This window comes from Maylandia zebra, linkage group LG23 (genome assembly GCF_041146795.1).
Source record: "Maylandia zebra isolate NMK-2024a linkage group LG23, Mzebra_GT3a, whole genome shotgun sequence".
NCBI classification, from domain to species: Eukaryota; Metazoa; Chordata; class Actinopteri; order Cichliformes; family Cichlidae; genus Maylandia; species Maylandia zebra.
The window spans coordinates 46,984,620-47,010,542 of record NC_135188.1 but is presented as its reverse complement, the minus strand read 5'-3'; the positions used below and the strand labels follow the sequence as shown (position 1 = coordinate 47,010,542).

Below are 25,923 nucleotides of genomic sequence, written 5' to 3'. Positions count from 1 at the left end.
TGTGTTATTATGGTGACGTTACCGCGGGAAAAGCATTTTTGCAGCTCAGCGTTGAAGCTGCAGTTCGCAAAAAAGGTTTGCATGTTTTCCCTGTAACATGTGAAGCTTAGCACAATACTATATTTTAAAGTGCGTGACATTTGCCAAGTATAAAAGGTCTTTTATAGCCGGCTTCTCTCGCTTACGGCCATACCACCCTGAACACGCCCGATCTCGTCTGATCTCGGAAGCTAAGCAGGGTCGGGCCTGGTCAGTACTTGGATGGGAGACCGCCTGGGAATACCAGGTGCTGTAAGCTTTTGCACTTCCACACACAAACTGCAGAGGGCGCCGCTGCTCACTCAGTGGAGGCAGCTTCAGGAAAAGCTTCATGACAACGCTCCTCATTGCATTTCGCTTTTGTGCAAAACAAAAAAACAACAACAACCAAATATTTAGGAAATACACAAACTTATTTATTCTGTAAATGTACAAAATCTCTGTGGCTAGTCCGTCTGGCCTCAGTCGAGAGGAACTTGTTAACCTTGTAGTTTGCAGCGGGCGCAGTGTCAACCTGACACCCATGTGCAACCAGTTTGAACTCTTATTGGCTGCCGACTGCGGTCCCGAAGAGTACTGAATAAATGCGCATCAGTGTGCTACCCTGAGCAGGGAACACGATATCATGGAGTTTCTAACACGGAGCAAGGTGAAGGTGACGCTACTATGCAGGACCGCCCCTGCTTAGCTTCAGAGATCAGATGAGAACAGGCTGGTATGGCCGTAAGTGAGAGGCTTCCTCGACAACGGGGTTCATGTAGATACTGTAACCCATTTATTGGGATTTAAAAAACAATTTAGAGTGAAGCATATTGATTAGTTTCTACTTTTTTTAATAGCTGCACATGACAACACAGTTATAATGCATACTTAATGCTGCAATATTCACGTCATAAACAATTGTGAGTCTTTGCACAAAAACATCTACCGGTGCTCTGTGCATGTAGAGAGATATTGATGTAACGCTTGAAGAATTTGACATTACTACATGAGCGGAAGAGCTCTTTGCGCAAGACTCACTAACCATCCTATTGGAAAATGAGCTTAAAGAGTGCCTCACATCCGTTTCAACATTTAAACTGTCATTTGTGTGTTGAAGTGCAAAAGCTTACGGCACCTGGTATTCCCAGGCGGTCTCCCATCCAAGTACTGACCAGGCCCGACCCAGCTTGGCTTCCGAGATCAGACGAGATCGGGAGTGTTCAGGGTGGCGTGGCCGTAAGCGAGGGACTGCTTCACAAACAGCCTCTTTATACATGCTGTGATGACACAGTCATGCTTACGTTTTTTTAATGTCCTGTATATAAGTTGAATTGTCCAAAGCACAAAAATGTTGCACTTCCAAATGGTCCTAACACACTGTGTGCTCTGTGTCACTTTAACACTGTGCTGTGAGAAACGAACATGTGTTATTATGGTGACGTTACCGCGGGAAAAGCATTTTTGCAGCTCAGCGTTGAAGCTGCAGTTCGCAAAAAAGGTTTGCATGTTTTCCCTGTAACATGTGAAGCTTAGCACAATACTATATTTTAAAGTGCGTGACATTTGCCAAGTATAAAAGGTCTTTTATAGCCGGCTTCTCTCGCTTACGGCCATACCACCCTGAACACGCCCGATCTCGTCTGATCTCGGAAGCTAAGCAGGGTCGGGCCTGGTCAGTACTTGGATGGGAGACCGCCTGGGAATACCAGGTGCTGTAAGCTTTTGCACTTCCACACACAAACTGCAGAGGGCGCCGCTGCTCACTCAGTGGAGGCAGCTTCAGGAAAAGCTTCATGACAACGCTCCTCATTGCATTTCGCTTTTGTGCAAAACAAAAAAACAACAACAACCAAATATTTAGGAAATACACAAACTTATTTATTCTGTAAATGTACAAAATCTCTGTGGCTAGTCCGTCTGGCCTCAGTCGGGAGGAACTTGTTAACCTTGTAGTTTGCAGCGGGCGCAGTGTCAACCTGACACCCATGTGCAACCAGTTTGAACTCTTATTGGCTGCCGACTGCGGTCCCGAAGAGTACTGAATAAATGCGCATCAGTGTGCTACCCTGAGCAGGGAACACGATATCATGGAGTTTCTAACACGGAGCAAGGTGAAGGTGACGCTACTATGCAGGACCGCCCCTGCTTAGCTTCAGAGATCAGATGAGAACAGGCTGGTATGGCCGTAAGTGAGAGGCTTCCTCGACAACGGGGTTCATGTAGATACTGTAACCCAATTTAGAGTGAAGCATATTGATTAGTTTCTACTTTTTTTAATAGCTGCACATGACAACACAGTTATAATGCATACTTAATGCAGCAATATTCACGTCATAAACAATTGTGAGTCTTTGCACAAAAACATCTACAGGTGCTCTGTGCATGTAGAGAGATATTGATGTAACGCTTGAAGAATTTGACATTACTACATGAGCGGAAGAGCTCTTTGCGCAAGACTCACTAACCATCCTATTGGAAAATGAGCTTAAAGAGTGCCTCACATCCGTTTCAACATTTAAACTGTCATTTGTGTGTTGAAGTGCAAAAGCTTACGGCACCTGGTATTCCCAGGCGGTCTCCCATCCAAGTACTGACCAGGCCCGACCCAGCTTGGCTTCCGAGATCAGACGAGATCGGGCGCGTTAAGGGTGGCGTGGCCGTAAGCGAGGGACTGCTTCACAAACAGCCTCTTTATACATGCTGTGATGACACAGTCATGCTTACGTTTTTTTAATGTCCTGTATATAAGTTGAATTGTCCAAAGCACAAAAATGTTGCACTTCCAAATGGTCCTAACACACTGTGTGCTCTGTGTCACTTTAACACTGTGCTGTGAGAAACGAACATGTGTTATTATGGTGACGTTACCGCGGGAAAAGCATTTTTGCAGCTCAGCGTTGAAGCTGCAGTTCGCAAAAAAGGTTTGCATGTTTTCCCTGTAACATGTGAAGCTTAGCACAATACTATATTTTAAAGTGCGTGACATTTGCCAAGTATAAAAGGTCTTTTATAGCCGGCTTCTCTCGCTTACGGCCATACCACCCTGAACACGCCCGATCTCGTCTGATCTCGGAAGCTAAGCAGGGTCGGGCCTGGTCAGTACTTGGATGGGAGACCGCCTGGGAATACCAGGTGCTGTAAGCTTTTGCACTTCCACACACAAACTGCAGAGGGCGCCGCTGCTCACTCAGTGGAGGCAGCTTCAGGAAAAGCTTCATGACAACGCTCCTCATTGCATTTCGCTTTTGTGCAAAACAAAAAAACAACAACAACCAAATATTTAGGAAATACACAAACTTATTTATTCTGTAAATGTACAAAATCTCTGTGGCTAGTCCGTCTGGCCTCAGTCGAGAGGAACTTGTTAACCTTGTAGTTTGCAGCGGGCGCAGTGTCAACCTGACACCCATGTGCAACCAGTTTGAACTCTTATTGGCTGCCGACTGCGGTCCCGAAGAGTACTGAATAAATGCGCATCAGTGTGCTACCCTGAGCAGGGAACACGATATCATGGAGTTTCTAACACGGAGCAAGGTGAAGGTGACGCTACTATGCAGGACCGCCCCTGCTTAGCTTCAGAGATCAGATGAGAACAGGCTGGTATGGCCGTAAGTGAGAGGCTTCCTCGACAACGGGGTTCATGTAGATACTGTAACCCATTTATTGGGATTTAAAAAACAATTTAGAGTGAAGCATATTGATTAGTTTCTACTTTTTTTAATAGCTGCACATGACAACACAGTTATAATGCATACTTAATGCTGCAATATTCACGTCATAAACAATTGTGAGTCTTTGCACAAAAACTTCTACAGGTGCTCTGTGCATGTACAGTGATATTGATGTAACGCTTGAAGAATTTGACATTACTACATGAGCGGAAGAGCTCTTTGCGCAAGACTCACTAACCATCCTATTGGAAAATGAGCTTAAAGAGTGCCTCACATCCGTTTCAACATTTAAACTGTCATTTGTGTGTTGAAGTGCAAAAGCTTACGGCACCTGGTATTCCCAGGCGGTCTCCCATCCAAGTACTGACCAGGCCCGACCCAGCTTGGCTTCCGAGATCAGACGAGATCGGGAGTGTTCAGGGTGGCGTGGCCGTAAGCGAGGGACTGCTTCACAAACAGCCTCTTTATACATGCTGTGATGACACAGTCATGCTTACGTTTTTTTAATGTCCTGTATATAAGTTGAATTGTCCAAAGCACAAAAATGTTGCACTTCCAAATGGTCCTAACACACTGTGTGCTCTGTGTCACTTTAACACTGTGCTGTGAGAAACGAACATGTGTTATTATGGTGACGTTACCGCGGGAAAAGCATTTTTGCAGCTCAGCGTTGAAGCTGCAGTTCGCAAAAAAGGTTTGCATGTTTTCCCTGTAACATGTGAAGCTTAGCACAATACTATATTTTAAAGTGCGTGACATTTGCCAAGTATAAAAGGTCTTTTATAGCCGGCTTCTCTCGCTTACGGCCATACCACCCTGAACACGCCCGATCTCGTCTGATCTCGGAAGCTAAGCAGGGTCGGGCCTGGTCAGTACTTGGATGGGAGACCGCCTGGGAATACCAGGTGCTGTAAGCTTTTGCACTTCCACACACAAACTGCAGAGGGCGCCGCTGCTCACTCAGTGGAGGCAGCTTCAGGAAAAGCTTCATGACAACGCTCCTCATTGCATTTCGCTTTTGTGCAAAACAAAAAAACAACAACAACCAAATATTTAGGAAATACACAAACTTATTTATTCTGTAAATGTACAAAATCTCTGTGGCTAGTCCGTCTGGCCTCAGTCGGGAGGAACTTGTTAACCTTGTAGTTTGCAGCGGGCGCAGTGTCAACCTGACACCCATGTGCAACCAGTTTGAACTCTTATTGGCTGCCGACTGCGGTCCCGAAGAGTACTGAATAAATGCGCATCAGTGTGCTACCCTGAGCAGGGAACACGATATCATGGAGTTTCTAACACGGAGCAAGGTGAAGGTGACGCTACTATGCAGGACCGCCCCTGCTTAGCTTCAGAGATCAGATGAGAACAGGCTGGTATGGCCGTAAGTGAGAGGCTTCCTCGACAACGGGGTTCATGTAGATACTGTAACCCAATTTAGAGTGAAGCATATTGATTAGTTTCTACTTTTTTTAATAGCTGCACATGACAACACAGTTATAATGCATACTTAATGCAGCAATATTCACGTCATAAACAATTGTGAGTCTTTGCACAAAAACATCTACAGGTGCTCTGTGCATGTAGAGAGATATTGATGTAACGCTTGAAGAATTTGACATTACTACATGAGCGGAAGAGCTCTTTGCGCAAGACTCACTAACCATCCTATTGGAAAATGAGCTTAAAGAGTGCCTCACATCCGTTTCAACATTTAAACTGTCATTTGTGTGTTGAAGTGCAAAAGCTTACGGCACCTGGTATTCCCAGGCGGTCTCCCATCCAAGTACTGACCAGGCCCGACCCAGCTTGGCTTCCGAGATCAGACGAGATCGGGCGCGTTAAGGGTGGCGTGGCCGTAAGCGAGGGACTGCTTCACAAACAGCCTCTTTATACATGCTGTGATGACACAGTCATGCTTACGTTTTTTTAATGTCCTGTATATAAGTTGAATTGTCCAAAGCACAAAAATGTTGCACTTCCAAATGGTCCTAACACACTGTGTGCTCTGTGTCACTTTAACACTGTGCTGTGAGAAACGAACATGTGTTATTATGGTGACGTTACCGCGGGAAAAGCATTTTTGCAGCTCAGCGTTGAAGCTGCAGTTCGCAAAAAAGGTTTGCATGTTTTCCCTGTAACATGTGAAGCTTAGCACAATACTATATTTTAAAGTGCGTGACATTTGCCAAGTATAAAAGGTCTTTTATAGCCGGCTTCTCTCGCTTACGGCCATACCACCCTGAACACGCCCGATCTCGTCTGATCTCGGAAGCTAAGCAGGGTCGGGCCTGGTCAGTACTTGGATGGGAGACCGCCTGGGAATACCAGGTGCTGTAAGCTTTTGCACTTCCACACACAAACTGCAGAGGGCGCCGCTGCTCACTCAGTGGAGGCAGCTTCAGGAAAAGCTTCATGACAACGCTCCTCATTGCATTTCGCTTTTGTGCAAAACAAAAAAACAACAACAACCAAATATTTAGGAAATACACAAACTTATTTATTCTGTAAATGTACAAAATCTCTGTGGCTAGTCCGTCTGGCCTCAGTCGAGAGGAACTTGTTAACCTTGTAGTTTGCAGCGGGCGCAGTGTCAACCTGACACCCATGTGCAACCAGTTTGAACTCTTATTGGCTGCCGACTGCGGTCCCGAAGAGTACTGAATAAATGCGCATCAGTGTGCTACCCTGAGCAGGGAACACGATATCATGGAGTTTCTAACACGGAGCAAGGTGAAGGTGACGCTACTATGCAGGACCGCCCCTGCTTAGCTTCAGAGATCAGATGAGAACAGGCTGGTATGGCCGTAAGTGAGAGGCTTCCTCGACAACGGGGTTCATGTAGATACTGTAACCCATTTATTGGGATTTAAAAAACAATTTAGAGTGAAGCATATTGATTAGTTTCTACTTTTTTTAATAGCTGCACATGACAACACAGTTATAATGCATACTTAATGCTGCAATATTCACGTCATAAACAATTGTGAGTCTTTGCACAAAAACTTCTACAGGTGCTCTGTGCATGTACAGTGATATTGATGTAACGCTTGAAGAATTTGACATTACTACATGAGCGGAAGAGCTCTTTGCGCAAGACTCACTAACCATCCTATTGGAAAATGAGCTTAAAGAGTGCCTCACATCCGTTTCAACATTTAAACTGTCATTTGTGTGTTGAAGTGCAAAAGCTTACGGCACCTGGTATTCCCAGGCGGTCTCCCATCCAAGTACTGACCAGGCCCGACCCAGCTTGGCTTCCGAGATCAGACGAGATCGGGAGTGTTCAGGGTGGCGTGGCCGTAAGCGAGGGACTGCTTCACAAACAGCCTCTTTATACATGCTGTGATGACACAGTCATGCTTACGTTTTTTTAATGTCCTGTATATAAGTTGAATTGTCCAAAGCACAAAAATGTTGCACTTCCAAATGGTCCTAACACACTGTGTGCTCTGTGTCACTTTAACACTGTGCTGTGAGAAACGAACATGTGTTATTATGGTGACGTTACCGCGGGAAAAGCATTTTTGCAGCTCAGCGTTGAAGCTGCAGTTCGCAAAAAAGGTTTGCATGTTTTCCCTGTAACATGTGAAGCTTAGCACAATACTATATTTTAAAGTGCGTGACATTTGCCAAGTATAAAAGGTCTTTTATAGCCGGCTTCTCTTGCTTACGGCCATACCACCCTGAACACGCCCGATCTCGTCTGATCTCGGAAGCTAAGCAGGGTCGGGCCTGGTCAGTACTTGGATGGGAGACCGCCTGGGAATACCAGGTGCTGTAAGCTTTTGCACTTCCACACACAAACTGCAGAGGGCGCCGCTGCTCACTCAGTGGAGGCAGCTTCAGGAAAAGCTTCATGACAACGCTCCTCATTGCATTTCGCTTTTGTGCAAAACAAAAAAACAACAACAACCAAATATTTAGGAAATACACAAACTTATTTATTCTGTAAATGTACAAAATCTCTGTGGCTAGTCCGTCTGGCCTCAGTCGAGAGGAACTTGTTAACCTTGTAGTTTGCAGCGGGCGCAGTGTCAACCTGACACCCATGTGCAACCAGTTTGAACTCTTATTGGCTGCCGACTGCGGTCCCGAAGAGCACTGAATAAATGCGCATCAGTGTGCTACCCTGAGCAGGGAACACGATATCATGGAGTTTCTAACACGGAGCAAGGTGAAGGTGACGCTACTATGCAGGACCGCCCCTGCTTAGCTTCAGAGATCAGATGAGAACAGGCTGGTATGGCCGTAAGTGAGAGGCTTCCTCGACAACGGGGTTCATGTAGATACTGTAACCCATTTATTGGGATTTAAAAAACAATTTAGAGTGAAGCATATTGATTAGTTTCTACTTTTTTTAATAGCTGCACATGACAACACAGTTATAATGCATACTTAATGCTGCAATATTCACGTCATAAACAATTGTGAGTCTTTGCACAAAAACTTCTAAAGGTGCTCTGTGCATGTAGAGAGATATTGATGTAACGCTTGAAGAATTTGACATTACTACATGAGCGGAAGAGCTCTTTGCGCAAGACTCACTAACCATCCTATTGGAAAATGAGCTTAAAGAGTGCCTCACATCCGTTTCAACATTTAAACTGTCATTTGTGTGTTGAAGTGCAAAAGCTTACGGCACCTGGTATTCCCAGGCGGTCTCCCATCCAAGTACTGACCAGGCCCGACCCAGCTTGGCTTCCGAGATCAGACGAGATCGGGAGTGTTCAGGGTGGCGTGGCCGTAAGCGAGGGACTGCTTCACAAACAGCCTCTTTATACATGCTGTGATGACACAGTCATGCTTACGTTTTTTTAATGTCCTGTATATAAGTTGAATTGTCCAAAGCACAAAAATGTTGCACTTCCAAATGGTCCTAACACACTGTGTGCTCTGTGTCACTTTAACACTGTGCTGTGAGAAACGAACATGTGTTATTATGGTGACGTTACCGCGGGAAAAGCATTTTTGCAGCTCAGCGTTGAAGCTGCAGTTCGCAAAAAAGGTTTGCATGTTTTCCCTGTAACATGTGAAGCTTAGCACAATACTATATTTTAAAGTGCGTGACATTTGCCAAGTATAAAAGGTCTTTTATAGCCGGCTTCTCTCGCTTACGGCCATACCACCCTGAACACGCCCGATCTCGTCTGATCTCGGAAGCTAAGCAGGGTCGGGCCTGGTCAGTACTTGGATGGGAGACCGCCTGGGAATACCAGGTGCTGTAAGCTTTTGCACTTCCACACACAAACTGCAGAGGGCGCCGCTGCTCACTCAGTGGAGGCAGCTTCAGGAAAAGCTTCATGACAACGCTCCTCATTGCATTTCGCTTTTGTGCAAAACAAAAAAACAACAACAACCAAATATTTAGGAAATACACAAACTTATTTATTCTGTAAATGTACAAAATCTCTGTGGCTAGTCCGTCTGGCCTCAGTCGAGAGGAACTTGTTAACCTTGTAGTTTGCAGCGGGCGCAGTGTCAACCTGACACCCATGTGCAACCAGTTTGAACTCTTATTGGCTGCCGACTGCGGTCCCGAAGAGTACTGAATAAATGCGCATCAGTGTGCTACCCTGAGCAGGGAACACGATATCATGGAGTTTCTAACACGGAGCAAGGTGAAGGTGACGCTACTATGCAGGACCGCCCCTGCTCAGCTTCAGAGATCAGATGAGAACAGGCTGGTATGGCCGTGACGCTACTATCCAGACTACTGCAAGACCAAAACCAGCTTAATAAAGCTATTTTAACAGCAGGCCTCATGGGTTTTAACTGCAAACTTGACTTTGTAGTCTCAAACAACAGAATCCAGAAACGACACCGATATCTAATAACTGTAATAATTCGAGACTTTAAAACAAGAAGTTTTAGGGACTTCAGTTTCAAAATGGCTATTCTTGTTTCTCCCAGAGTGAGAAAAGCATCACATCTACTCTTCCATTCAGCTGAGTGATTCCTACAAATCTTAATATTCATTACATTATATGTAGATGACTGGCTGGATTTGAACAGTTCATTGTAAAAGGCAGAACAGTATTTTGCTATTAATTTAGGATATGTAATCACACTATTAACAATAGGTTTATGAATGGAATTGAACTGTTCCTGTTGCTTTTTCAGATTTAAAAAAAAAAGAAAGAAATAAGCTGTGCATTGTTCTCCTTTTTCTAACAGCTGTCTGCTAGCTCTCACATTATGAGACATAAATCATTAGCAATTTCACAGAGATGTGCACATGTTAAATTACTGCTCTAATTACTAAGAAATCGGGCTGTTTCAAATTAAAAAATTTTGCAGTAAACAAATTGTTTTCTGTAGTTTCTTGAAAGGAAAAGTGGGAAGCTAATTTCTTTATACGAGCAATACTACCCTGATTTTCATTAGGCTTTAAACGTACATTCAACAAAGTCTCGACATTAAAGACGACTTGTTGGGCCAGAGCAGTCAGCTATTATCGGACTGGCGCTGTGGAAAAACACCAGTGACCATGATCAAGATACACTTGCCAGTGTTATGGTGTGTACAGTGTAGTAACAGTGCTCTTTCCCGTTGTCTATGCAAACTACAAAGAGCTGCGACATCCTGGTAACTCTTGTCTTGCTTCTCATCATCGTCACAGTATTAGTTCCTAAATCAAAGTCAGTCTTCTAGTGTACCAGACAAACAAAGCACATAATTATAAATAAAAGTTCAAAGATTTTATAAATATACACTACATATTTAATATAAACATATAATATATACATTTGTGCTATACTAATTCCTGTATTTTTGTAATAAGGCTATTGTGGGACTTGGCGGATGTATGTGCACACGTATAAACTAAACACTTGACAACTATAAAAATGTCCTGAAACTGTCAGCAACAGTGTAGCGAGCGCACACTTCACAGCATGCTGTCAGAGAAACTCTCAGCTTCTCTCTACGAGCCTCACAGACAAAAGCAGAAGATGGAAGCAAAGATTTTATGATATTAAGAACAACGCGTAAGAATGGATGAAAAAAAAAGAACAACAAAGACGTGTCATCAGGTTTTCTTGTTGTCATTTGTTGTTTGCAGCTCGAAAGCTTGTTGACGGAAGTTGCTCAACAGCACCATCACCTGTGCCATGGCATCTGCCCGCATTTTGTCCGGCAATGTCCGCAGCCCCTTTGCGACCACGATTCCAAAGTAGTGCGATTCGTCCAGCTCATCCCCTTGCACAGCACACATGTCACGTAATGCTGCCATTTTGGAGCAGTCCGTTAGCAGGTCTTTTATGGAGGTGGTGGCGTGGTCCTCATCGTGTTCCTTCCTTTTATTAGGCCGGCTTTGTGGGGTCGGGGTGATGCAGCGCCGCGTCGGGCTGCCCTCGGACCTGGAGGGGCTCGGCAGAGTCGACTCCATCAACTGCAACGAAACAGAATGGGAAATTACTAGTCAAGGAAGCATCATCAAGCAGTTATTAACCTTACCATAATGACTGCATTGTATGGACCACATCTCCTCCTCAGTGGGTGAAGATGAATTTGCAGAAACATATCTGACATGAGGCAATTATTAATAACTTTTTCCAAAAAATAATTCTTTTAATTTCCACATATATTATGTTTATTTCATCATCACCTTGTCAATGTAATGTTACATTCTCCATTTGTGTATGTGTATATTCCCATTTTTTCCATATGTAAATATGGTTCTGTTAAGTGTTTATAAGCAACCAAGTTTTTGTCATCTGATTATACACAGTGCTATAACAAATATATTTAAAATAGCATAATAGATGAACCACACATGTCTGTGCCAGTCAGGCTAGTCCTGTAAAAGCTCTTACTTGTATTTCGCCTCCCTGGCTGCTGTTGTGTGGTGACGGTCCAGGGGATGCTGCAGCTGAACTCTGGGATTTATCGGGATACTAAAGGAAAAAAGCACCAGTGTAAAAATACTGAGATTCAGTAACACCACCAAACACTTCCGCTATGACTGTACATAGCTAAACATACAGGTGAAGGGCATCAAAACATCACACACAAACAGGAACACTTACAGGGTTAGCCATGTCTTCCAGCACCTGGGCCGGCCCTGCGGGGGAGGATGAGAAGTCTTCGGGACTCTATTAAGGACACATGAACTGTAAAAAACCCAAACCTTCTTATAGTTTGTTTATTTTTATTTATTTATTTTTCTGCACAGCTGGAAGTTATTGCGTCTCGTACCTCTATTGTGTACCTCGTCACGGCATTCCTGTGTTTCACGTACCCGTCCAGCCACGACAGGGACTTCAGCAGCGGAGGGGTTCTCGCTGGTCTCGCTGGCTGGCTGCTTTTGCTGTTGAACTTTTTCTTGGCCCGAACATACCTGTCCCGAAGTTGCTTCCACTTCTCGCGGCATTTGTCCGGCTCTGTCTGGAGGGCGGCTGCTATTTCTTGCCACGACTTGATGCTAACGTGCGGGTTCTTGTAATACTTGTGTCCAGGGTCATAAAGGTTGTGGTGTAACGCAATTTGTTCAGCTAACTGTTCCTCGAAACTTTCGAGCGCCTGCATTTTTGTCCACTTCCGTGAAGCTTTTCTCTTTCCCGGGTCAACTCAGTGTTTCAACCAATCAGCATTCGATCTACGTCTAGCGTCATCAACATCGATACGCGCTGTTTTTTTTAAATTATTATTATTATTATTATTATTATTATTATTATTATTATTATTATTATTATTATTATTATTATGTGATTGTGTTTTGTTTAAAGTATTTTAATTTATCAAAATAAATCACATTTTGGGTTGTCTAGACCAAAATATTAAATTTAGCTCCACAAGGGCCTGATATCCCCTTGCGAGGACATTATACTGCTTCTGTTTTATCAAAATTTAAAATGAATGTCTTCATATGTGGCTCTTACGGTATTTTTCTTAGAAACAAATATCGGGTAAAAAAAATCTGGTGATTCTTTGTTTTTACATTCATGAGGTCCCAATCAGCCCAAATATCAAAGACAAATTAAAAATACATGCCATGGAAGAGTTCGGGTCTTAGGAGGTTAAGGATCAGATGGAAATACTGCAGGAAGCTTTGTGATACCTTCACTTTTCTCTGACAGGGGCTCCCAGTCAGTGTGTGTGACAAGTTTACACTGCTAATAATGGACAAACTGACAGCTCAACCACTGAAATGTGGTTAAATATTGATTTTCACCCTAGTCCCTCTGTTATATTTCAAAAGGATTAAAATAATTACTACAGTGTCCACTCTTTCAGGAAACGTGTGTAGTCTGTTTCAGTTTCATCCTTTTGAAAAGCTCCTTTCTTTATCACCAGGATTCATTAAAACAGGTAGGAACCACATAGGGATTTCATTGTGTTTGTGATAACCACTAGAACCTAAAACATTGAAAGAAAAAACTATTTGAAAACTCTTTTGGGTGCAATCTACTTGGTTATATTTTCATTTGACTTTTGACAGCATTTTTAAGATTTACTTTTTGTCTTTCGGTTCACTGTTAATTCTTCTTTACTTATATGAAATGAAATGTCTTTTGCCATTTATTTGGGAAGTTATTTTAACTTTAATTTCAGTGGTTAAGATAAGATAAGATAACCTTTATTAGTCCCACACGTGGGAAATTTGTTTTGTCACAGCAGGAAGTGGACAGTGCAAAAGTTATGAGGCAAAAATTAGAATACAATAAGAATAAATACAGTACACAACTGTACAGAATAGAATAAAATACTATATACAGTAGAATACAATAAAATAAATATACAATAAGATAAAAATAGAATACAAATACAAATACTATATACAACTGAGTAAAATACAACGATGACAGAAAAGACACTGGGACACAAAAGAGCATTTATATTGTACAATCAACAGTCAAAGTAAATAAAGTGAATGCTGTAATTTAAATAAAGCACTTTTCTGAATTTAATAAGACCTGAGATTAAAAAACAAATACCTGTAGTACAGCAAAGGGAAGCATTACTCCTCTTTATCAGAGTTGACTGGAGTGGGTATGAGAAATGTTGGTCACTAGTAAGTGTGCTGCAATATGAGTTTTTATCTCATAACCACAGGATGCATATCTCTGAAGACGTAAATAAGATTGAGGGGAGCTTTTTCTTAGGTTGCAGTAACACATTATTGTCGCCAGGGGGAGAAAAACTACGTTTGTTTTTTTGTTTTTTTTAACTTTCCATTTACTTTCTAAAAAGTACTTTAACTTTGCTTAACCTCGTTTAAAGTTAGTTTTATTGGTATCAAACGCTTTATGGTGATTATCCAACAATATAACCACGTTTGGGTGTTAGTTACAGAGGCATGTCCGGGTTCCGGTGGGGACTCCCACCCTGCTTTCATTTCATTCCGCCCTGCGCTGTTCGGTGTTTATGCTAGCTCGTCTGAACTACTGTGCGTTTAGTTTTTGACTTTGAGTTTATCTGGCATGTTTCTCGGTACTTCCAGCCTGGAGTTTTCGTTGTTTATGACCGTTTAAGTGACGAAGATGTGGCATTCAGAGACGCTAATCGTGTCGCTCGGCTGTTTGTGTGTCCTAGCTGCCGTGTCTCCTTCAGTACATGCGGGTAAGTCTGCTGTCCTCTTGAAGGATCCTTAAAGCAGCTCGTTTTGTAGCACATAGTGAAAATTGTGTTTTTGCGGAGTGGGTGGGTGTTTTTATGAAAGCTGAATCGTAGTTTAGTGATTTTCCCTGTTTGTGACCCCACCCAGTGCAAACCGGCGTTCACATAGTGTTTTCAGCCAGTTTCTTACAGTCAACAAAAGCTAGCACACCAGGACTGAGTCCTTATGGACTCCAGAATAGAGGAGGTGAACTGGAAGCTACAGCTGTAACAGCATGTGTCAAACAACAGGTGATAAATAAGTCAGGATTAGTTAGCATACAATGAGACAGACAGCAGCACGATGCATGTTTGAAATGCCAAAGCACTTTTATAGAAACGTGTTGTATGTGTGCAGTTTAGCTTTATTCAGAATGAAACTTTCACACTACTTTAAAGAATTAGTCACTTTTTCCTAAAGAACAGTTTGATCTTCATTATTGAATATGTGACCAGTCACTAATAGAAACTTTAAAGTTTTTAATCTGATCATTTATCTGGGCAGATACTACAGTCTATGGAAAAGTGGGAGGAGAAGCTGTCCTAAAACCACCTGCCAACTCTGTGTCTGGCCCCATCACACAAATCTCATGGAAAGAAGGTTCTAACAAAGCCATGGAGTGGGAGACAGGAGATACGAATGCAACAGGCTATCGTCAGTTTCGTGGTAAGCTGTGTTAGTGGTGCAGTGGTCCCATCTTTGATTATCAGTGATGAGTTAAAGGTAACAGTATCATATATGTTTGAAGATCGTGGCCACCTGGACACTTCCACTGGTGTGATGACGATCAGCGGTCTGTTACATAATGACAGCAACAGCTACACACCCGAGATCAACAACAGGCGACTCACTCCAGTTAGCCTCGTCGTCCTCTGTAAGTGGATAAATCAAACTGTGTTCAGCTTATCAAGTAAAACTGAAAGTGTTTAGTATGTTACATCAAAACTAATGAAAGTGAATCACATGATGAATTTTCCTGTTTCCTTTTCTAACAACAGCTCCCGTCCCTGTACCCAGTGTTAACAAATCCTGTGATGAGAGCAAATGTGAGTTGATCTGTGAAGGAACCACAGCCAGAGCCACTCCAGTCAGCTACACGTGGATGTCAGATGATACTGGGAAGCATGTTTCATCTGGGAAACAATATACTGTTCATAAGGTATTTTAAGTAGACTTTAGAAGGTGCGAAGACTTCTTCTCTGTGGTTTCAATTATATTAACAATTTCACTGCATTTCCAGGTGAACAGTTCAATCAGTTATGAGTTGAGCTGTGAGATAGAAAACCCAATCAGCCGGGAGAGAAGTGAACCGATCACCATCTCTTCAGACTCATTCTCTGTGATATCTCGTGAGTTATTTCTGTAAAACACTCCTTTCAAACTTATTAATGCTACAGGTCATCAACGTTGAAAAGCCACTTACTGCTGCTGTCATTATTTTACAGCACCTGGAGGAGGTCCAAACATTTACATGGGACTTACAGTGCTCATCGTGCTGCTGGTTGTCGTCACACTGCTGGTTGTCTTTCATAAATGGAAAACAGGTGACAAAATAAATACAGTCTTTTATCAGCATATTGATATTCAGTATTGTGATTCCCCCTGTCCCCCAAACTCATAGGCTCAGATGTAGGGGTGGGTAGTGTTTAGGTTTTATCCGATACCAGTACCAAACCAGTACTTTTGAAACGGTGCTGGTGCTTAAAGAATGGAGAACACAAACTTTGTCCAAAAACCTCTCATGTTTAACTGTTTTTTTTTTTTGTAAAAAGATAACAATGTTAGCCTTTTCTGCAGCTATGGGGCATATATGGTATCACTCTTGGCTGGAAGCTTAAACAATGGAAAAAACACAAACTTTGTCCAAAAACCTCTCATGTTCAGCTGTTTTCCACTTTTTCTTTGGTCATTTTAGCCTTTTTAGCCAGGGTGAAGGGAGTATCTGCCATCAAACAAGAAGACAGCCGCATGTAGCTATGATGATGTTTGCTAGTTCACTTTACATGCATTAATGTAATAACGTGGTTAGCCTACTCAACGTAAATTACACACGAACAACATTAAGCTACTCACGCAGAGAAGAACGGCTGCTGCTGCATCATCATCCTCATCATTCCTGCTACACTGGCAGGGCTAGGGGCCAGGACTCTCCTCTTCGGGTTCTTAGGGGATGTTGCTAACTCCGAATCCGATAACAGGCACCACACCCGCAGTAGATGTGCTCGGTGTGAGGTCTCGCAGCAAGCTATCAAATACGGCGCATTTCTCGGCTTTTAAAAAACCGCTATGCGTCGCCAGCTGTTTCATCGGATTCGAGGTGTTACCTCCTTTGACAGTATCACAGTATCAGCTTAAAGCACTTGTTGCTGCTGAGTTTGCATCTTTTGCTGTGAAGTACAGCCAGACTTTGACAGCTTCGCCTTGGGCATTTTTAATCTGTAGCTCTGCTCTAAAAGAACGTACGTACCTGGCCCCGCCTACTATCCTCGGAAACGTAAAACGATTGGCTAGAATCTGAAGTGTATCACAGCTCAGGGGGGAAAAAAGCACAGAAATAAAGCACCAAAATGTGCGCTGCTTTTCGGTCTGGTTACTACCATTTATGCCATAATGGCACCAGATACCGGTACCCATCCCTACTCAGATTCCAGCAGAATATTTTAAAAAATGACCTTGACCATGAAATGAACCTCAATGTAATTCAAAACTACAACAGTCTCCTCAGCTTGCTAATGCTTACAGCTTGCTGTTAAAAGACAAGCTAATGCAACATGTTAGGAAAGATGCTCTGTAGTAATTTATTTAAACGCATTGCTGGCATCGAGCTTAAACAAAGCATATACACATGTTCACCTCCTCAGCTGCTCGTTATATATACACATATGGCAAAGGTGGCTGCTGAATGAGAAAGAAAGGTGACTAAAGTGACTTTGATGTGGTTATTGGTGCCAGATGAGTCTTTCACAAGCTGGTAATCTACTTGGATTTTCAAGTTTTCAGAGCTCTATGTGTCTAAATGTCTCATTGTTGTCAGTGCTCAGACTGCTTCCAGCTGAAGATAACAGCAAGTCAAATAACCTCTCACAACCAAATTATGCTTGAATGTTTCCAGCAACTTGTTGAATTTGTGCCATTAAAATTTTCAGACAGTTTTGAAGGCAACAGATGGCCTCACATTTGACTCTAGAATACTTTGGTATACAGAGGAGTTCATTGTCGACTCGATAACCACAAGGTACCCAGATCATGTGGCTACAAAACCACCTCAAACCATCACTCTTCCACTATCGTGATGACAGTTGAGGTTTGTGTGCTGATCTGCTTTGCTTAATTTTCACCAAATGTGGTGCTGTGCTTAATGGCCGAACATGTCCACTTCAGTCCAACCATCCAAAGTATGTTTTTCTGATGTCTTGTGGTTTATTCAGATGCAGTTTTACAAACCTAATCCCCGCTGCCATGTTCATTTAGAATGAAGACACTTTCATACAAACAACACACACGCGTTCAGTGTTTTGCTAATTGAGACCAGTAGAGTCTGAGATGTAGCTCTTGGGTTTTTTGGAATTTCACGTCTGACTGGAGTGAATTTGTTCAGGTGGAAGACACCTGAATGCTCCAGACCGACACACCGTCAAAACCTCTGATTTTAAAGAGGGGCTCACATTTGCTGGTGATTGATTAATTAGTGCATTTGGCAAAAGGGGATTCAACCCGATATTAGCGAGTAACAAATTAAGTCGCTAGTGAGTGTAGGGTTTGTCCCAGATCTTTCAGAATAAGGGTTTTTCGTTTAAGTCTATTTGAGGTTGTATTTGAGTTTCATTTCTGGTGGATCGCTAATCTAATGTTGTAATTTTCTTTTGATTTCTTCCAGGAATGTGGTTTTTTGAAAAAGGTAAGAAGTCTAAAACAAAGTGCTTCCTAAACAAATCTGAAGCTGAAAAGTAAACATTTACTTGATTTGCTTTGTCAGTTACTCTCTATTTTAAAATGGTGAATTAGTTGTGAATGCTATCTGATATTTTCAGTCAGTTTAAGAATACATGACATGTGATTCATCTTTAGACTGGAGCGTTAGTTTTACAAACCACGTGCCCGTGGTGGATCTTGGTAACACGAACAACATGGAGAGACGTGCAAACAGTTTGTGTTGTACATAAATGATCTCAGAACGTGACTGAAGGAGCATTTCTCTTCAGTTTCAGCTCTAATGTTGAAACCATCACAGCTGAAGCTTTAACAGAACTGACTGGCTTCAAGAAATGCTGCAGCGTTTTAGTGAACGTGGATGTATTTTTAGTTCAAAATCAGATTCTCTGATCAGGCAGTGAAATGCAGCATAATAACAGCATCGTAAAGAAAATATTGTCCTTTTTTATGATATAAATATCAAAGTGTTGGCAGCTCAGTGATGACCACGAACAATAAAACAAAAACTGGTGTCTTTAACTGTCCTTTGCTGTAATTCTCTCTGCAGAGTCCATGCCGTGGGAAGGAGGTCAGTAACAAATCATTTATAGCCCTTTTTTTTTTTTTTTTTTTTTTTTTTAAATCAGTGTCTATTAGAAAGTAGAACTCAGAAACACCCGTGGTTCTTCTGTGTGCTGTTTCTTGTTAATGTCATTGTTCTTTATGTTTTGTTTTTGGGGTTTTTCATCCACTTCAGATTTCTGGAGGAGTGATGAACATCAGAGTAAGTTTCAGCCCAAAATTGTATTTTTTATGTTCACAGTGGGGCTTTGTGTGGGATTAAAAAGCTGATGTGTATATTTCTGTCATTAAAATAACAGGAGCTCCTGCAGCTAACGGCACCACTGCTCAACAACGAAACGATGAACAAACTGAAGGTAAAACTGTCTCAAACTACTTAAACAGCAGTAAATCGCTCTGGGTATAGAGTTTATAAAGGACGTGTTTAGCATATCTCCAGCTCTGTGGTTTGATCTTGGACTCTGTGGAAGCTGCTTCGACTGACTCACAGCTTTAAAAATACTTATTCATCATATACTGTCCCTCAGTTCATTTCCTTTCTCACTTCCTTTTCTGCTCCATGTGAGCCACCTTTCACCTTTTCGTCCTCCTCTCACAAATGTATGGTTTAGTCACATGATACAGAGCTGAGAGTTGCGGGCACCTGAATCGGCGTTTAATTTAATTTAAAACTTTGGCCATATTTATAAGGCCTTCAGGTTTTTAACAGCTGTGTGTAACTTTTTTCTTCTTTGTCTTCTTTTTGAAATCTGTCAGAGGAGACGCCAATGACCAACGGCTAAACATCAAGTAAGGACGGGTCAGGCGGAAACTGAGATGATCTGAAAGATCCAAACAGAAACTGAAAATGTTTAAGAATGTCAAGAAGTGCAGACGTACAATGGACGTTCGCCGGGGGAGGCTCCAAACCACACACCAGTAAAACGAGTTTTACTTGGTTGTTGTTTTAATTTGTCTAGAGACTTGAAATGAATGAATCATGTAATATTTTGAAGTCATTTCCATCAGAAGAAGACTCCGCTTTGTTCTTCGTGTGCCCTGCATTGTTACTGTGAACACATTTAAAGCGGACAGGAAGTGCTACATGTATAAAGGCTGATTTACAGCATCGAGTCCCACTTTTAAAAAATGGCTATGAAGCTGGATTTAATAATAATATGTGTATAAGGTTTTTAGTGCCATCTTGTGCCAGTATGGAAAGTGATGTTATGTGGTTGGTTGGTGCTAATAGACTTACATTAGTTTATGTTGTAGTGAGTTTTATGTTAAAGTACCAAGGATGTATTGTCCCCTTCACTCTCTGTCTCTTCAGCACGAAGTGGTCGTTCATTATTGGCTAGCTGCACTGAAATATGGGACTCCACCAGTTAGCCGTATTGTTCGGGTTTGTAGAGCACTTTATAAATGAGCAGAGCTTGTTGGAGTTAGGTGGACTAGTGATTTACAAGGACGATTTTTCCTCCTTTGGTTGGATGCAGACACACGGCACACAATCAGCTGGCAGAGCAGATGTTCAGAGGATGTGAAGCGTTGTTTTATGCAGTAAAACAGTCTTTCTTTCCTCAAACACGCCCAACCAGTTTACAACATAAGTTACTACATGCCCATCTCAAACACATCAGGAATCCTGAGATTCTGCAGGGGGAACAGAGTGATGTGTAGAACAGGAACATCAGAGGGAAAGTTGCTACACTCGTTGGAGTGAGTGAGATGATGATGTCAGTGCATTACTTCATACTAGAAGTGGGGAAAATCAAAACCCTAATATAAGTGAAGGAGAGCGTAACATGGAGACTTTTTCCTCTGTGGACATGCTGATGGACGTCAGGATTTCCATGTGCATTGGTAAGAAAAATAGTTATATTTGTAACTGTTGTTGTAAAACAGTTCTGTCACTCAGTAGTTCACATATACTAAAGCCATTTTCCAGTTACCTCAGCAATCTTGCATTCCAGTAGGAAATTTGGGAAAACCAGAGAAACCGGGTTCATTTTGATTCTTAGCAGGATGCAACCATTCGGGGGGGGGGGTGCTTATTAAGAACACAGCTGTGGCCCCTTCGTGGATAGAGCCTGTTCAGTGCTGTGAGTATGATTATAGGATTCATCTGTGAAATCACAGCAGTGGCAGTCCAGATTATAAGTTTTACGTTTTTACTGCTGTTTACATTCACTTCCGCCATCTTGGATTGTTAAGTCACAGTTGGTGGGGCTGATCTGACGTTTCAGGATGACAGATTAGAGTAGGGCTCCACAGTGTAAATCAGCCTTTATAAATGTAGTGTTTCATGTTCACTTTAATCCGATGTCTAATCTGACATGAAAGTATTGTTTTGTTTTCTGTCCTGCTTAAAGCTGCTGAAGTATTTTAACTACTAGCTTTTACTATTAAAAACACTACAGATGTAGTTAGATGTAAAAAGGTAACTTGAATGAGATGTGACAGGAGTCAAGCTTAAAGCAGATCTCCAAGATTTTCCATAGAGGCAAAAAAAATTTTAAACAATAGCAGGAAACTCAGCAAAGTGCCATTTCCTGTGATTGACTGCATACCTGACACCAAATGGCACGTCGACCACGTTAAAGAGGTACGCTGGGGGATGATTTATAATAAGAGCCAGGTGTGGTGCAGCCTCGCAGTGTGGAGGGGAGGATGTTAAACTGGCAGCTTCTGGCGGCAAAAGGGACGCCATTGTTTGGTTTGGGCCGCAGGGTCAAACAACAGTCAATGCTTTGTACAGTTAATGCATATGTGTGCGCTTCTGGGAAAATTGAAGCTTGGACAAAGTTGCAGGTTTTTTATTTACGTGTCTTATTATTTCTATTAATTCATCTTCGAACATAGATCTTATTTGGCTTGTCTTCTCTGTTACAGTGAATTATTTTTGTTACAGTTTTTTTTTTTTTGTCTCATTCAAACCTACTGTGTGTGCAGAGGATGTTCTGTAGCTGTAGCGTTAGACTTTTGTCAGGCACAAGTAGCGAGCTGAAAGTCAGGTATGAGCTGCAGTGCTGCTGCCATCGGTCTTTAGCAATCTCCAGATACACTAAAGTTTCCACATTGCTTCATACAACAAGCACTAATATTTGTTTTTATTCCCTTGGATTTGTATTTATTGTGGTTCAGTGTCTGAGGACTCAAATAATGTAAATATATATGTGTTGTTTTTATGAACTATGTTTAATAAAACCTACAAAAATGCAGGTTGCAGTGTTTACATGTATGCATCACTCTGTACACTTCTGGCAGTTCTGATCATTTCCTCTATACCATGCAAGAAATGAATCTCTGAATCCAAAAGGTGATGTGGATCTGGGTTAGTTTATATGTTCTTCACAGCATTAACGTGATTGTGATTCAGGGAGCTTTTTGTCTTTGATGTTCATTTGTGAAATGCGCAGATGCCTCCATCTTCCAGTGGTTAGGAATGTCTCCAAAAATTGTTCTAAGCACAACCTGTTTATGCAAAACATTTATACATTTTGTTTTTTTTACTAAACATTCCTACAGACAAAAAGAAGAAAACTGAGTTCAGTGAGTTGATTGTTTTGGGTCGACCCAGTTCTGGATGTTTGGGACATAATGGAACTAGTCACTTGTTCTTCTTGTGGCGGTAATCCCAGAACAAGATGGTGGACAGTACCTGGGGTGGATATTTGTTCCTTAAGGCTCTGAATGCTGTAGGGTGTGCTAGTTGACGTATCTGTGCAATGTTGTGAGGAGCTCCGGGGCGGTGTCCCTTAACTTGCAGGCTGGATTGGCGTTTCCTGGTTTAAGAAGGGGGACCAGAGGGTATTCTAGAACTATAAGGGGATCGCACTCATCAGCGTCTTCAGGAAAGTCTGCCAGAGAGCAGAGCCCATCCGAATCTTAGACACAGGAGCAACAATGCGGTTTTCAACACTGGATCAGCTCTTTATCCCCGCAAGGATATTCCAGAGTGCATGGGAGTTTGCACAAGCAGTCTACTTGTTTTGTGGACTTTGAGAAGACAATAATCGGAAAAGGCCTATTCTGTACAGTTTGGTTGGGTTTTTTTGTACAGAACAGGCGTGTCCCGGTGGTGGATGGTTTCCACTTTGGTGGCCTTAGGATTTTATCTTTGCTTTTTGCAGTGTTTCTGTTGGCTTCATCGAGTGGTGGGCTCCTACTTGCACTGAAGCAGTGCACTGTTCGCCAATGTGAAGCGGCGGGAATGAAAGGACATCCAAGGCCAAGACCATGATTCTCAGCCGGAAAAGGTTGACGTACCCAGTCCTTGTCCAGGACAAGTCACTACCCCAGATTGTGTAGTTCAAGTATTTTGGGGTCTTTTTCACGAATATGGGGAGAGTGGAGCATGAGATTGACAAATGGATTGGGGCAGCATCAATGATGTGGAAACTGTACATTCCTTTCAAAGCATTCGTTTCAAACTCCTTGATGCTGCACGTCATCAACTCTGAAAAGCCACTTACTGCTGCTGTCATCTTTTCCAGCATCTGAAGGGGTCTCACAATGTCCACAGTACTGTGCGGTGTTTTCTGTTAATCTCATCATTCTTTGATTTCAGCCACATTGGGATTCTTACTTTTTTTTCCTGTTTTTTCATGGTATCAAAAAGCTGTCATTGAAACAACAGGAGAAGCTTGTGGGGATAACGGCGCCTCTGCTCGTCAAAAGCATAAAAAGGCTCAAGGTGAGACGCTTTCAAACTAGTTAAGCTTCTGTCCACTGACAGCAGTAAATCTATCTGAGAGAAAATGTTAACAAGGACATACAGCATTCAGCCTATTTCCAGCTCTGTTTTTTTTAAAAACCTTTAAGAGTAGAAGTATTTTTGATTGTACAGTAAAAAAAAACATTTTTTATCATATAAATACTTTACCGCTGTTAAACTATTTATAAATAATGAACATGTTACAGAAAATTGCTGTTGTTCTGCAAGAGGAGACAATTATCATATCATATCAGCCAGGTGGGAACTGAGATGACCTGAAAGATTTCTAAAATTAGATTCAGAAAATCAGGAAGTGCAGACGTGGCGTGGAAGTTGAGCAGCAGTGGGATCCAAACAACACAAATGCACTTAAACAGTTTGTATCTGTGCAGAAACCTAAGCAAACAAGTCATGTGACCTTGGCTACTGTAAGAAGTTAAAGCTGTTTTCTGATTGTTTTTGATGCAAAGAACTGAACAGAAACCATAATCGGATATTGATCAAGAATCAGCTTTGGTCATCTTCTGCACTGCATCGTTGCAGTGAAGATAAACTCTTTCTTTTCCTTTTACTTTAAAACACTATAGATGTAGTTAGATGTAAAAACTTAACTTGCCCCAAAAAGCTTAAAAATTCAATTTAACTTTGTTTATACAGCACCAAATCACAACAACAGTCACCTTAAGTGGCGTTGTATTGTAAAGCAGACCCTACAATAACACATACATGAGATATAACAGGAGTCATAAAGGTTTTCAGGCTTGAAGCAGATCTCACATCTTCATGAGGTTCGTTCCAGGAGTTTCCAAAGAGGTAAAGATTTAAACAATAGTAGGAAACTCAGCAAAGTGCCATTTCCTGTGATTGACTGCATACCTGACACCAAATGACACATCAACCACGTTAAAGAGGAACGCTGGGGGATGATCTGTGATTCGAGGTGAGGAGGACCTTAAACTGACGGTGTGTGTGGAGGGGAAAGGAACGCCATTGTTTGGTTTGGGCCGCAGGGTCAAACAACAGTCAGTGCTTTGTACAGTTCGTGCATGTGTGTGCGCTACTAATAAAATTGAAGCCTGGATGAAGTTGCAGGTTTTCTATTTACATGTCTTATTATTTCTATTAATCCTTCTTTGACCGTGGATCTTATTTAGCTCATCTTCTGTGTTTCACTGAACTTTAATTCTGTTTGTAACAATGTTTTGTCTCATTCAAACCTACTGTGTGTGCGGAGGATGTACTGTAGCTGTACTGTCAGACTTTTGTCAGGCACAAACTAACTGGAAGTCAAGTATAAGCTGCAGTGTGTGAGGATGCAAATAATGTAAACATATATGTGTCTTTATGAGCTATGTTTAATAAAAACCTTTTTTTTTTACCAGTTTTCACTTTAACAAAAACAGTCTGTACACAATACTGATTATTTCCTCTATACGATGCAATCACTGGATCCAAAAGGACACGTGGATGTAGATCACTTTGTATTTTCTTCATAGTAACAAGGTAATGATTCTATTTTTTTGTCTTTGATGATTATTTGTGAAACGTGCAAATGTCTCCATCTTCCACTGCTGCTCACGCAAAGCTATCCATAAGCTTTTGTTGTAATTGTACAGACACACAAACAGAGTAATCACTGAGTTTATTGGTAAAGGTAATAATTCAAAATTTGTGTTGCTAAAAAAAAACACATCACTTGAGGGCAGCAAATCAGTGCAGTCTGACCGATGACAGCGGTTTGCTAGTTTCTTTGTAGAATAACCAGGATGCCTTGTTAAAAATGCAAGAGAATAACGTACATGGTCTCATTAATACAGGAACATAATTCATCTTGTAGCTTCTGATTAAGCTTTTATTTAATGGAAAACAGCAGCCGGTTACATGTGGAAACCACTTCATTTAGTTATGAGGAATCATGATCCGGCCATCAATAAATAAACATAAATAAATCCACAAACTTTTTTGAGAGAAGATTTTCACCCAATGATTGAAGTCAGGGTGCCTTCGATCTCCATATTTTACTAATACAGCACATCTGAAGCACGGTGCTGTACAGTGTAAACTCTCCGTAGTGTATAACGTAGTGGCCATAGACACAATAAATGAACCAGATAAGAAAAGCACACGAAGACTATGAAAACTACTCACCCAATTAACCACAAATGTGTCACATAAGGTAACTATGTAAAAGAAATGTGAAAACTATGGCGCATGAATACATAGTTCCAAAAGAAGGATTTTTCTTTGCGAGCAGGCCAAGAAACATCACCCGAGGCTCCAGATTATGTTTTACTCCTTAAAGCAGATTTACCGAGACCATGATCTGTCCCCAGGTGTTTTTACAATATCAGTCTTTCCTTTAAACATCAACATGACTGTAGGAGCCATTCTTGGGTTAATACCTTATGTGGTCACTAGAGGTCACCTTTTTCTGTTTTGAT

The 25,923-nt window shown here is 41.8% G+C and overlaps 2 protein-coding genes and 13 non-coding genes across 15 annotated transcripts; 8 read left to right on the top strand and 7 right to left on the bottom strand.

Annotated features, from left to right (window-relative positions):
• Nucleotides 1-179: 179 nt before the first annotated feature.
• On the top strand, nt 180-298 carry LOC143415333 (5S ribosomal RNA). Its single transcript, XR_013095971.1, has one exon. It is a non-coding gene; the product is annotated as a 5S ribosomal RNA (ribosomal RNA).
• Nucleotides 299-1,144: 846 nt separating this feature from the next.
• On the bottom strand, nt 1,145-1,263 carry LOC143415263 (5S ribosomal RNA). The gene has a single exon (XR_013095901.1). It is a non-coding gene; the product is annotated as a 5S ribosomal RNA (ribosomal RNA).
• A 360-nt stretch (nt 1,264-1,623) lies between these two features.
• Nucleotides 1,624-1,742, top strand: LOC143415323 (5S ribosomal RNA). Its single transcript, XR_013095961.1, has one exon. It is a non-coding gene; the product is annotated as a 5S ribosomal RNA (ribosomal RNA).
• Nucleotides 1,743-2,567: 825 nt separating this feature from the next.
• Nucleotides 2,568-2,686, bottom strand: LOC143415300 (5S ribosomal RNA). The gene has a single exon (XR_013095938.1). It is a non-coding gene; the product is annotated as a 5S ribosomal RNA (ribosomal RNA).
• A 360-nt stretch (nt 2,687-3,046) lies between these two features.
• LOC143415312 (5S ribosomal RNA) lies at nt 3,047-3,165 on the top strand. Its single transcript, XR_013095950.1, has one exon. It is a non-coding gene; the product is annotated as a 5S ribosomal RNA (ribosomal RNA).
• Nucleotides 3,166-4,011: 846 nt separating this feature from the next.
• On the bottom strand, nt 4,012-4,130 carry LOC143415262 (5S ribosomal RNA). Its single transcript, XR_013095900.1, has one exon. It is a non-coding gene; the product is annotated as a 5S ribosomal RNA (ribosomal RNA).
• Nucleotides 4,131-4,490: 360 nt separating this feature from the next.
• LOC143415301 (5S ribosomal RNA) lies at nt 4,491-4,609 on the top strand. The gene has a single exon (XR_013095939.1). It is a non-coding gene; the product is annotated as a 5S ribosomal RNA (ribosomal RNA).
• Nucleotides 4,610-5,434: 825 nt separating this feature from the next.
• Nucleotides 5,435-5,553, bottom strand: LOC143415299 (5S ribosomal RNA). The gene has a single exon (XR_013095937.1). It is a non-coding gene; the product is annotated as a 5S ribosomal RNA (ribosomal RNA).
• A 360-nt stretch (nt 5,554-5,913) lies between these two features.
• LOC143415291 (5S ribosomal RNA) lies at nt 5,914-6,032 on the top strand. The gene has a single exon (XR_013095929.1). It is a non-coding gene; the product is annotated as a 5S ribosomal RNA (ribosomal RNA).
• An 846-nt stretch (nt 6,033-6,878) lies between these two features.
• On the bottom strand, nt 6,879-6,997 carry LOC143415261 (5S ribosomal RNA). Its single transcript, XR_013095899.1, has one exon. It is a non-coding gene; the product is annotated as a 5S ribosomal RNA (ribosomal RNA).
• A 360-nt stretch (nt 6,998-7,357) lies between these two features.
• LOC143415280 (5S ribosomal RNA) lies at nt 7,358-7,476 on the top strand. Its single transcript, XR_013095918.1, has one exon. It is a non-coding gene; the product is annotated as a 5S ribosomal RNA (ribosomal RNA).
• An 846-nt stretch (nt 7,477-8,322) lies between these two features.
• LOC143415260 (5S ribosomal RNA) lies at nt 8,323-8,441 on the bottom strand. Its single transcript, XR_013095898.1, has one exon. It is a non-coding gene; the product is annotated as a 5S ribosomal RNA (ribosomal RNA).
• Nucleotides 8,442-8,801: 360 nt separating this feature from the next.
• Nucleotides 8,802-8,920, top strand: LOC143415269 (5S ribosomal RNA). Its single transcript, XR_013095907.1, has one exon. It is a non-coding gene; the product is annotated as a 5S ribosomal RNA (ribosomal RNA).
• Nucleotides 8,921-10,643: 1,723 nt separating this feature from the next.
• On the bottom strand, nt 10,644-12,268 carry LOC143415084 (uncharacterized). Its single transcript, XM_076880470.1, has 4 exons — nt 11,889-12,268; nt 11,720-11,785; nt 11,507-11,587; nt 10,644-11,082 (listed from the first exon to the last, which is right to left on the bottom strand). The coding sequence occupies exons 1-4, from the start codon at nt 12,216-12,218 to the stop codon at nt 10,720-10,722; spliced, it is 840 nt and encodes a 279-aa protein (XP_076736585.1). The 5' UTR covers nt 12,219-12,268; the 3' UTR covers nt 10,644-10,719.
• A 1,722-nt stretch (nt 12,269-13,990) lies between these two features.
• LOC143414960 (lymphocyte function-associated antigen 3-like) lies at nt 13,991-21,986 on the top strand. The gene is made up of 11 exons (XM_076880059.1): nt 13,991-14,252; nt 14,794-14,955; nt 15,038-15,163; nt 15,288-15,448; nt 15,530-15,638; nt 15,735-15,833; nt 18,167-18,187; nt 18,770-18,790; nt 18,959-18,985; nt 19,083-19,139; nt 19,540-21,986. Exons 1-11 carry the CDS (start codon nt 14,174-14,176, stop codon nt 19,563-19,565), a joined length of 888 nt encoding a protein of 295 aa, XP_076736174.1. The 5' UTR covers nt 13,991-14,173; the 3' UTR covers nt 19,566-21,986.
• Nucleotides 21,987-25,923: the final 3,937 nt, after the last annotated feature.